The sequence below is a fragment of the Schistocerca cancellata genome, chromosome 7, assembly GCF_023864275.1.
Source record: "Schistocerca cancellata isolate TAMUIC-IGC-003103 chromosome 7, iqSchCanc2.1, whole genome shotgun sequence".
NCBI lineage: Eukaryota > Metazoa > Arthropoda > Insecta > Orthoptera > Acrididae > Schistocerca > Schistocerca cancellata.
The window spans coordinates 227,495,091-227,507,705 of record NC_064632.1 but is presented as its reverse complement, the minus strand read 5'-3'; the positions used below and the strand labels follow the sequence as shown (position 1 = coordinate 227,507,705).

Genomic DNA, 12,615 nt, shown 5'->3' with positions numbered 1-12,615 from the left:
TTTCCAGCATTTAAACAACACAAAGGGAGTCCACAAGCAGGGAATTGCAGGACGAGATGAAATTCCAAAACCTCTCATTAGTGATGCAGATGCCTGTAACAGGAAAACATGATGCCAAAACCATAAAACCTGGACTATTGAGCAATAAAAGAATGTCGTTTGGTCAGTTGAGTCTTGTTCTACACTGTTTCCATCTTGGAAACATCCCAAGAGTGAAGCATGGTTAGGGCTCAGTAATAATTTAGGCAATCATGTTGTGGCATTTCGTGGGCTCCAAAGTTACTCTGAAAGGTTGTGTTACTGCCAAGGATTTTGTCCATTTTGGCTGATCAGGTCCATCATATGGTACAGTGTTCATTCCCCAATGGTGATGCTGTGCACCAAGACAACACCGTCCCTGCGAACAAAGTCTTTCGCAATGTCACTGTTGTATAAAACATTCTCAGACTTCATGCCATGTCAGTCCAGGGTGAAACCTCAAGCTTTTAATGATTAACACCCTCATCCTCATCAAGAGCAATTTACTGTCTAAACTGCTGCTGTGGTGACATTATATAGCTCATAGACAGCTTGTGGTGTCTGTAATTATGCAACGCTGTCGCAGGCTGTGTTAATGTCTGCGCTGGTGGTGCCACCACTCCCGTAATAGTGTAAACATTATGACAAATATCTCTGTCTCTCCTCTGTGTTAAGAGCTTGCTTCTAGACACTGCTATGATTATGTCCGCTGTCATGGTTTAAGTTCTTCTTACAAATTTTTGCAGCCTCTTTAATTACACTATCCCAGTATGTAGGAACATAGGACAAAACTTTTGTTTCCTCAAACAGTATTTTGTGTCTGTTTGTAAGTCTGTGCCCAGCAACTGCTGATTTCTCCAGCTCTTAATTTATAATATGCCACTTACATTCTGCACAGTGATCAGAAGTGGTATGAATAGAATGATCAGTGTAATTGCTTCACACTCGCAAGTGATGTTACACATCCAGGGATGTATCCTTAACAAGGCACATCTCTTTTATCATCTTACAGGTATCTGCCTTTGCTGGATGTAGCACCACAGAAAGGAAGGAATACAATTGGTGCCTCATCATGTGAATGTTTAATATTTTCTTATTTTCTTTTATTGGAGAAGTACAGTTTCGTATCATGTGAACTGTAACCACTTTTTCTGAAAATAACTTACTAAGGAGCTGTACAAAAGCACGGACCCAATCATCGTAGATTATAATCAAAAAGTTTTTTTAGGCTCAATTTGAAGCAACACAATTTTACTGGACTAAAACCTTTGTATTGGAAAGAACCCTGTTCACATGCCAAAGAAACCGACTTGGAAGTGGGTAAATTGTCATTATAGTGCAGTGTTAAAGACTTGTATAATAATTCGACTGATTCAGAAAACCATATCACAAAGTGTTGTAAAATATCAGCGCCCTTTAGGATAATGTGTCTAAATGTGCAGTATCTTAGGAATAAACTCAATTTGCTGCAAGTATTTGTGGATGAGAATTCACCACCCCAGTTAGTAACTACAGAAAATGGACTAAAAGACAATGAAATTGAGTATTACAAATTAGATGGTTATGTGTTAGCAGATAGTTACTGCAGGCAACAACACAAAGGGAGTGGGGTAGCAATATTTGTAAATGAAAATCTTCCATTTAAGAAAATCTCATTTGTTGAACAACACTGCAAAGAAGGAACAATTGAAGTGACTGCTGTTGTGGTCCACATAAACACTCATTCAAACAGTGGAAAATCCAGGATGGAATGTAACAATACCAGAGAAGAAAGTTTCTACTCCCCATATAGCGGAGATGCTGAGTAGCGATAGGCACAGCAAAGATTCACACACTCATAGCTTTCAGCCATTTAAGGCGTTTGTCAGCAGTAGACACACATACACACGTGTGTGCAAGTTGTGTTTGCGTGAGTGTGTGTGTGCATGTGTGTATTTGTGTCTACTGCTGACAAAGGCCTTAAATGGCCGAAAGCTATGAGTGTGTGAATCTTTTAATTGTGCCTATCGCGACTCAGCATCTCCGCTATATGGTGAGTAGCAACTTTCCTTCTCTGGTATTGTAAACACTCATTCACGTAGGTTAGCTAAACATAAAGTTATTGGTATGTTCTATCTTGATAGACTTAACAAGGCAATTAGACAAACAGGCCCCAGTGACCTTAGCATAGTTGGAGGCTTACAGATTGATGCAATCTCCTGTAGTATAATCATCATTTCATCCCAATCGACGTGCAAGTCGCCGAAGTGGTGTCAAATCGAAAGACTTGCACCAGGCGAACAGTCTACCTGAAGGGAGGCCCTAGTCACACGACATCTACATTTTATTTACCTATTTGAAAATAACAGACACATTAAACTCATACAATCTCACAAATATAGTGAACTCTGACACTAGAGTAACAGAGTTAAGCTCCAGTAAGATAGATTAAGTAATAGTCAACAAAAATGTAAAAGACAATGTTAACTTTCAAAGTGTTGATTTTCATTACTCAGATCACTATTGTCCGGTGTTAGAATATTTGTTTGCTGTACCAATAGCAACCAAGATAGCTGAGAAGAAGTGGATCCTGAATAGCACCAACATCAGTGTCTTCAAAACTAAGCTAGCAGAGGAGAAATGGGACATTATTTACCAAACTAGAGGGTCAAAAAACAAATGGGAAAAATTGTATAGGCCAGTGCTGAGGCATTTCGACTGCTGCTGCCCTCTCAAACAAATAACAAGGGTATGAACCAACTCTCGTCTCGAAAGTAATTCTAGGCTGAAACTTACACCTAGGCTGATTAAGTTAAGGCAGAATATATATATGATTTTGACTGTTTATATAAGAAAACAAAGCTACTTATATTTAAGGAAAAGTACAATCAAGCCAAAAAAACTTTTATGACAGACCTTTTACACTTGAGTAAACAGATAAACATTGATGCAATAGAGCGTTCAGCCAACATAGCTTAGGCATCCTGAAGACTAATCAATAAACATCGTAAGGCCACCAACAAGGGACAGAGTGAACCAGTTAGCATTAGACACAAGGGCCATCTAGTGAAAGATCCAAATGAAGTATGTAATTTATTCAATAAGAATTTTATCTCTCCTTTCGACCAACCAGCCCATATTATAGATATACAGGCTGGCACACCAGGTGATGTCACGGATGGTATAGAGCTCAAGTTTATGAAAGTGAATCAACAGGAAATATTTAACACAATACAAACACTATAGAACAAGCTTTCATCTGGATAGGATGGTATCTCAAGTGTGGTGGTGAAGAAATGTTCCAATGAAATAAGTAAACCCCTTACCTATTTTATGAACTATAGTATTAATGAAAACATATACTCAGATGCCTTAAAAATAAGTGTAATTCAGCCAATCCATAAGAAGGGAAGCAAAGAAGAAGTTGCAAATTTTAGAACGATGTCACTAATCCCTACCTTTAGTAAAATATTTGAAACAGATATCCTATCACTTAAAAAAAACTGCAGGTGTACAATATCAGTAATGCATCAATGAAACTTCCATCCACCTATCAGGTGAATCTGAAACAGTGTACCGAACTTGCACATTAAATTGACAATAAGATCTTAACCTTTAAATCCACAAGTGAAACAGTGACACAGGGAGTCCCTCAAGGCTCAGTTCTTGGACCTTTCCTCTTTTTAGCATATATTAATGATATTGTAAGCCCCATTAACTCTCACAGTGTAAATTATGCTGATGACACCTCAGTTTTATTTCGTGGTAAAGATTGTGAGGAACTGAAATTTTCAGCATGTAATGGAATACTAGAATTTAGTTCATATTTTCATGCACAAGGATTAAAGGTCAATGTAAATAAATCCCAGATGCTAATACACTCCTGGAAATTGAAATAAGAACACCGTGAATTCATTGTCCCAGGAAGGGGAAACTTTATTGACACATTCCTGGGGTCAGATACATCACATGATCACACTGACAGAACCACAGGCACATAGACACAGGCAGCAGAGCATGCACAATGTCGGCACTAGTACAGTGTATATCCACCTTTCGCAGCAATGCAGGCTGCTATTCTCCCATGGAGACGATCGTAGAGATGCTGGATGTAGTCCTGTGGAACGGCTTGCCATGCCGGCGCCTCAGTTGGACCAGCGTTCGTGCTGGACGTGCAGACCGCGTGAGACAACGCTTCATCCAGTCCCAAACATGCTCAATGGGGGACAGATCCGGAGATCTTGCTGGCCAGGGTAGTTGACTTACACCTTCTAGAGCACGTTGGGTGGCACGGGATACATGCGGACGTGCATTGTCCTGTTGGAACAGCAAGTTCCCTTGCCGGTCTAGGAATGGTAGAATGATGGGTTCGATGACGGTTTGGATGTACCGTGCACTATTCAGTGTCCCCTCGACGATCACCAGTGGTGTACGGCCAGTGTAGGAGATCGCTCCCCACACCATGATGCTGGGTGTTAGCCCTGTGTGCCTCAGTCGTATGCAGTCCTGATTGTGGCGCTCACCTGCACGGTGCCAAACACGCATACGACCATCATTGGCACCAAGGCAGAAGCGACTCTCATCGCTGAAGACGACATGTCTCCATTCGTCCCTCCATTCACGCCTGTCGCGACACCACTGGAGGTGGACTGCACGATGTTGGGGCGTGAGCGGAAGACGGCCTAACGGTGTGCGGGACCGTAGCCCAGCTTCATGGAGACGGTTGCGAATGGTCCTCGCCGATACCCCAGGAGCAACAGTGTCCCTAATTTGCTGGGAAGTGGCGGTGCGGTCCCCTACGGCACTGCATAGGATCCTACGGTCTTGGCGTGCATCCGTGCGTCGCTGCGGTCCGGTCCCAGGTCGACGGGCACGTGCACCTTCCGCCGACCACTGGCGACAACATCGATGTACTGTGGAGACCTCACGCCCCACGTGTTGAGCAATTCGGCGGTACGTTCACCCGGCCTCCCGCATGCCCACTATATGCCCTCGCTCAAAGTCCGTCAACTGCACATACGGTTCACGTCCACGCTGTCGCGGCATGCTACCAGTGTTAAAGACTGCGATGGAGCTCCGTATGCCACGGCAAACTGGCTGACACTGACGGCGGCGGTGCACAAATGCTGCGCAGCTAGCGCCATTCGACGGCCAACACCGCGGTTCCTGGTGTGTCCGCTGTGCCGTGCGTGTGATCATTGCTTGTACAGGCCTCTCGCAGTGTCCGGAGCAAGTATGGTGGGTCTGACACACCGGTGTCAATGTGTTCTTTTTTCCATTTCCAGGAGTGTATTTACAACTGGCAGCTCACACCATTCATGCGTAAATGAGGTATGCCGCATAGTGGCAGAGGAAGCAAACAAGTGTAAATTTCTTAGGGATCCATCTGGACTCAAACCACTGGTGGATTAGCCAAATTAATGCTGTATGTAAAAAAAGTCGGCAATGAGCTGTATCTTTTCAGCCAACTGTCCAAAACAGTGCCCACCCACATGCTTGAAACTGTGTATTAAGGGACAATCTATCCCCATCTTAGCTACTGTATAGAAATATGTATTATTGCTACAAAAAAGCGGGTTAAGGATTATACATGGACTATAAAGACTCTTGCCATGATGTTTTCAGACAACATAAGTACTTCACCATAGACTTTTTGTATCTTTATAAATTAATTACTTTTTTTTCTCACAGAAAACTGAAGTAACTAAATGTAGTGATATACATGACCACAACACCAGGTCCAAAGAGAATTACTACTGACAAAGAACAAGATTAAAAATGTCAGACCAGAGCCCATACACTAATGGACTGATATGGTATAATAAACTGCCAGAGTCCATGAAAAGCAGTAATAAAAAGCAATTCAAATCAGAACTAAAAGAATTCTTAATTGAAAAGCATCTCTACTCACTCAACAAATTTTAAATGGTTAAGTTTAAGAGAGCTGTAAAATAATGTATAAAAAAATTGGCTGTATTAATATGTGTAAGATGTAATGTATTTTGACAAGCATCAATTTACTGTTTAATTACTACCTGCAAGGCTAAGATCTAAATGTATTTTTTGTTTGTAACTGTACTTGATGTTTGCAAAAGCCATAATATTGAGGACTCCGTGCAAAAAAATCTAAATAAATAGACATGTAATTTAGATGATTAATTTTGGAATTCAAGTGGTCATCAGAAACAGTTTTTGCTCTGTGTACCATTGTATATAAAACTGCACTCTTCTGGATTGGATGAAGAAAACTGTGGGCACTTAAGATACAAATCGGTGTGCTTCTACATCTAAAAATGGCTGCCTTCCTTCCGTTTTCTGTTCCAACAGTGAACTGGATGTTTGGGTGCATGCTGTTCATATGTTTAAGAAAGTTCTCCTACCTACTATATTTAACTAATTTGATTCTGATAGTCGGTCGCTGCAACATCACATCAGAAACCCTCAGATGTTTGTTGAGAAAATTAAACAGATTAGAGTTGACCCAAACAATATTTTAGCCGGCCTGGATGTCATCTCTCTATTTACTAAAGTTCTTTTGGAGAACACACTGAAACTGTTGGCAGAGCATTTTCCTCCTGAAGCACTAAAGTTGTTTTCATGTGTAATGACGTCCGCCTCCTCCTTGTATGGCAGTAAATTTTATGAAATGATGGGTCGAATAGCTGTGGGTTCTCTGTTGCTTCCAGCAATTGTCAACTTTTTTATAGAACATTTTGAGGAACATGTATTAACTCTGGCTCCCCTTCATCCATCTTCTGTTAATCACTACATTGACAACATGTTTGTGGACTGGCCAGTGGCATAAAAGCTCTTAAATGCTTCCTTGAACATATGAAGCAAGTTCTTGATGGAAGCAAGTTCTCAGTGCAGAGAAATGGCAGAGGTGTTTGTCGCAAAATTTACACTACAATTGGAGCAGTGGTGCCAGTAATGCAGATGTGGAAACCATCTGTGACAGTACTGCATAATTACCAACCAGTCGGAAGCTGTCTATGAGCTATATAAGGCCACCACAGGAGCAATTTTGACAGTCAGTTGCTCCTTATGAAGACGATTGAGATAATCATTGAAAGCTTGACTTTTTACCCTGAATTGACGCGGCAATAAGTCTGATAATATTTTATGCAAAATAGTTTGACATTAAAAATGACACACAACACTGCATTCTCATTATATTTAATTGGACTAGCAAATTACCTCAATATTAGAACACAAAGTAGACAGCATATAGTCAGCATAATGTTCACAGTTCAACAAATCAATGTAAGTACAGCTTAGGAACTTGTCTTTTAGATTTTTGATTACACCCTTTGGTAGACTACCCAAATCTAACATCAGCAGAGCAGAGACTGAGGGGCTCCGTGCATTGCAGAGAGATGAAGATCTTGTGATCCTTCCGGCAGACGAGAAATGTCATGGTTGTTCTTAATACCACTGAATATCAAAATCAAAGTGGCATCATTGTTGGAGGATAGCATGTACAAATGCCGAAAACAAGACCCATCTCTGTCATACAGCAGGAAGACAGTGGCGCTTCTAAAAAATTTTCATGACATCTGGTAAACTGGAATTCTTAAGAGCTCGAACTCTTATACTTCCCAGGTTGTAAGGATTACCTAAAGTCCACAAGGAAGGCATTCCTTCGAGACCAGCTGTTAGCGCTGTTGGCTCTCCTCCTTACAGGCTAGTCAAATATATAACTAAGTTGATGACTCTGATAGTTGGCCACTGTGAACATCAATCAAAAACTCTCAGCTGTTCACTGAGAAAATTAAACAGATTAGATTTGTCTAAATGATATTTTAGTCAAACTTGATATGGTCTCGCCGGCTGCGGTGGTCTAGCGGTTCTAGGCGCTCAGTCCGGAACCGCGTGACTGCTACGGTCGCAAGTTCAAATCCTGCCTCGGGCATGGATGTGTGTGATGTCCTTAGGTTAGTTAGGTTTAAGTAGCTCTAAGTTCTAGGGGACTGATGACCACAGATGTTAAGTCCCATAGTGCTCAGAGCCATTTTGATATTGTCTCACTATTTACAAAACTTCCTTGAAGAACATCTTACTCCTCAAACAGCAAAGTTGTTTCGAAGTGTTATGATGACCACCTACTTGTATGATGGTAAATTTTGTGAAATGATGGACTGAGAGGCCATGGGTTCTCTGTTGTTTCCAGCAGTGACGAACGTTTTACGGAACATTTTGAAGAGTGTGCATTAAATCTGGCTCCCCTTCATCCATCTTCTTTTAATCCCTATGTTGACGACACGTTTATAGTCTGGCCAAATGAAGTAGAAGCTCTTTAGCACTTCCTTGAACATATGAACACCATGCACCCAAACATCCAGTTCACTGTTGAGATGGGGAAGGAAGGAAGGCTGCCATTTTTAGATGTTTAGGTACAACAAAGTCTTATGAACATCTTGCCACTCAGTGCACTGCAAGCCAATGCACACTGGTTTATATCTTAGGACCCAGAGTTTTCATTGTGCAGTCCACAAGAAAACAGTTTTAAATACATTGGTACACTGAGCAAAGATTGTTTATGAGGAGGACCATTTGGATTCTGAAATTAATCATCTGAAGTCCGTGTTCTGAAAGAACACCTATGTTTCACACAATATGTAGTCAGCGTTCTTCAAGAACAGGAACATGTTGGATCATTCACATGATGAGCCACCAATTGTATTCCTTTCTTTCTGTGTTGTTACATCCAGCAAAGGCAGAGGTCTGGAGAGAAGAGGTATAAGACTTATTTTTCAGCCTCCTAAGAAGATAAGAGCTATACCCTGTTTAGGATAGGCTCTGCCTCATAACTTCCCTTGTGAGGATGAAAGCAGTTACATTGATCATTCCATCCATACTATTTCTGACCACTGTGCAGAATATCAGTGGCGTATTAAAAATCGAGAGCTGGAGAAATATGCAGTTGCTGGGTACAGACTTACAAACAAACACAAAATATTGTCTGAGGAAACAAAAAGTTCTGTCCCAGCCTCCTACATACTGGGATTCTGTAATGAAAGAGGCTGTAGCATGACAGTAGACATAATCTCGGTGGTGCCTGGAAGCAAACTCAGTGGACCCCCAACACAGGTATTAGAACTGCCTGTGACAGCACTACTTACTTACCAACCAATCACAAGGTGTCTACGAGCTATATAATGTCACCACAGCAGCAGTCATTTGCACCTGATGAAGACGATGGAGGTAATCATCGAAAGCTTGATGTTTAACCCTGAATTGACCTCACAAGAAGTCATGTTCACATAGCTCACTTCATCCTGGTCTGGTTTTGTGAGCACGAGGACGAATTGTTACATCTCACCTGGCCACCACAGTCAGCAGATCTCAATGTTGTTGAGCTTTTATGGTTTGCCTTGGACAGAAGTGTGCATGATCGCTATTCATCTCAATCATTGTTACCTGAACTTGCCACTATTTTGCAGGAAGAATAGTATAAGATTCCCCTGGAAACTATACAGGATACATACCATCCTGATATGACTGTAAAGTGTTTTGAATGCCAATGTGTTTCCTACATTGCATTAGGCATCGTAATATGTTGTGTTCTTGGTGTTTCCATCTTTTTGTTCACTCCCTGTAGATCCAGAATATTTTAATGTCACCCTTCATGAATGTACACATTTTCATAACAGCTTTTGTAATGTTCTACAAGCTTTTTTATCCAAGTCATAGACATCTGCCACATTTGAGAAAAACCAGCCTATTGTGAAGTGCTTGCCTCCTATAATCTCCTTTAGGTAGCAGAACATGTGAAAATAGTTCAGTGCCAAGTCTGGAGTGTATGGTGGGTGTCAATCTGTTCCCATTCAAAAAATCTGATTAGATTCTGGGTGTGGATGGCTGAATGTGGTCTGGCAAATCTCCAGACATCAGAAGGCCAAGTCACTTATTCTGTATTGCACCTCTAAGTTTAGTCTGGGAGTCACAGTAAGTGACTGCGTTTGTTGTCCCTTGGTGCATAAACTTGACTGTCCCAAAACATGGTTGCCATAACCTTGCTTGTTGACATTGTGTGCTTGGCCTTGACTTTGGTAGTGATGTCATGTGACACCATTCTGTTGACTGAAGTGTAGAATTTGAGTCATGTGAGAAACCCGCATCTCATCCTCTGTGAAATTGTTCTCTAAAAATTGATCACCTTTGTCACAAAGTCCAAAAATTCAAGAGCACAATCCATTTTTTTCCATTTTGTGTATCTCAGTAAGCAGCTTGGGAACACAGCATGTGCACAATTTGTGAAATTGCAACTTTGACTTTGACCAGATCGTCTGAGATTACTGGAGATAAACCTGGTTCAGTTCATCATTGTCATTTTCCCATTTGCCCATGAAAGCTCCCACCCACTTATACATATTGCTGTCTTTTTATCAATTGAGGCCATACACCTCACTTATCTCTCAGTTATTGTCCACTGCTGCAATGTTCCTTGCTGTCAAAAACTAAGTCACTGACTGTTTTTCACAGTTGGTGGGCTGATCACTTGTTTCAAACATTTTGAACTGACACTGTAAACAGCATACTATGACAATACCAATGCAGATGGCGTCGTTTGACAAGCAAGGCACGTTGGGAGTCAAAGCGCGTGCATGTTTCAATGTTAATGTGAGTTTCGGTTAGCTATAGCAATTCAGACCTTTCTTTTCATATAACCTTTGTACATGCTGTGTAATTTCTGTCAAATATTAACCTTCAGTAATTTGAAAGCCAACAATGCTCTCAACTAAAAAAATGGATATAATGTAACAGGTCTGCAAAAACAGAACACCTCCAGCATATATATTTTTGAAATAAATGTGACGTTTTGCAGTGTATTTGAAATGAAAAAAAAAATGCTTCAGATGTATATATTTATCCAAGTCTTTTCTCTGTCTGTTACAGAAACAACTGGAAGCAACAAAAAGCCTCGAGATAGTGATTATTGAATCTCTCAAAAAAATACTCAAATTTTGGATATGCAGGCCAAGCACAGTCAGTTGTACCTGCATATATCTTGTTATTAATTTAACTTTTTTGTTATTTGCTTTTGTTGTAAATGGAATAATATATTTTTCTAAACAGATATCTTGAGTATTTCATCTCTGTCATTGTACCCTCCCCTCTACTCTGTGCTCACATGTGTTTCAATTGGATCTCTTGATTCTAACTTAATTCACATTGTTTATTACAATTTTTACTGACAGTACAAGAAAAGGAGACAAATCCTTTCTTTTTGTATCAAATAGAGAAAAGAGCTCATTGTTGATTGAGAGCAGTTTCCTGCATAGAAAGAAAGATAAGAAAGCATTTTAAGATGACTACTTCATCAGTGATACCACACACAAGGTGGTTAATCCAGCTTTGTTACAGTCATATGAGCACAAATAATGCTGAGCATCAACACTGCAAAAAAGAAGGGACAATGATTAGAATTTAACATGTCATAGACAGTAAGTCTTTTAGAGATAAGGAATAAAACTTACACAACAGAATTTCGCAATATTATGTTGGGTAGCCTCGAAGTGAAGATACACAAGATAAGGAACACTGTGGGCATCATAAAGAAACAGAATTTAATATCAGGCATGAACATTAGCTCACCAAAAAGCTGAAATACTATCCAAGCTGCTTGTAGTGGAATATTTATGACAACTTAAATACTAGTGATGTACTGGGACTCGAACTGATATTTCCGCCTTCCATAGACATTCAGCTACCTGTTGCACAATCAGAGCATGCCTTGCAGTCCAGCTCAAAGTTTCAACTTATTAGTAATTTCTCTTCATACCACTGAAACTTCACAGTAGCTTATAATTATAAAAAGTGAAATGTTGTGATGATCTTCAGTGCAAGTGCAGATATACTCCATATGGTGTGTGTGTGTATAAAGTGTTCTTGCTAAATTAGTTACACATGTTATTAAAAAAGTCTAAAAATGAAAAAGGGTAACATATATTTCATTTAAAATTGTTGTCACTCTTCCCATGCTCACTTGTGTCTACCCACTCATTCACACTATCACTCTGCATGTAAATGACTGTAGCTTTGGCACTAAGAAAAAATATGAATGAACCAGCCAGTCTGATAAAACATTAAAAATTCCTACCATTTTTGTTAGGGAACAACTCAGGCATTTCACAAAATTTTAAATTTTGTGCCACATTTTCCACATTGGCAGCTGAAATACAGGGGAAAATCTGCAGGTAAATTAGCCTCTGACCTCTTGTCTGAATATAAAATACATTTAGTTAAAAATTGATATAATGTGATCATTAAGCATCAAACACCACACATTGGAGGGTCGTCCTGTGAAGCAAGAAAACATGCCTTATTGGATTATTAGTTTTGAGCCTATGACCTGCATCTTTACAGAGCCACTGCTAGCTGTGTTTGACAGATCATTATTATTGTTATTATTATGATTATTGCAATTACAGTCTACAGTACTTTAATGGCAATTTTAACTTATTTTATAAATAGTTTACTGTACACCCTCAGTACCCAAATCTGCTTTTACACTATCTTACTTTTATTAAGCTTTAAATGTAGAGAGAAATGCAAGGGACTGCCTTATTATAAAAATGAATTAAATAACAGAAACCACTACCAACTCCAGTTTTG

General features: G+C 40.0%; 1 protein-coding gene across 1 annotated transcript in view; it reads left to right on the top strand.

Annotated features, from left to right (window-relative positions):
• Positions 1–11,051, top strand: part of LOC126092572 (polypeptide N-acetylgalactosaminyltransferase 35A) — a 154,894-nt gene extending 143,843 nt beyond the window's left edge. Inside the window, exon 13 of the mRNA XM_049908250.1 lies at positions 10,897–11,051. Coding sequence (XP_049764207.1) covers position 10,897 — 1 coding nt within the window. The 3' untranslated portion in view covers positions 10,898–11,051. The remainder of the gene's footprint in view (positions 1–10,896) is intronic.
• Positions 11,052–12,615: the final 1,564 nt, after the last annotated feature.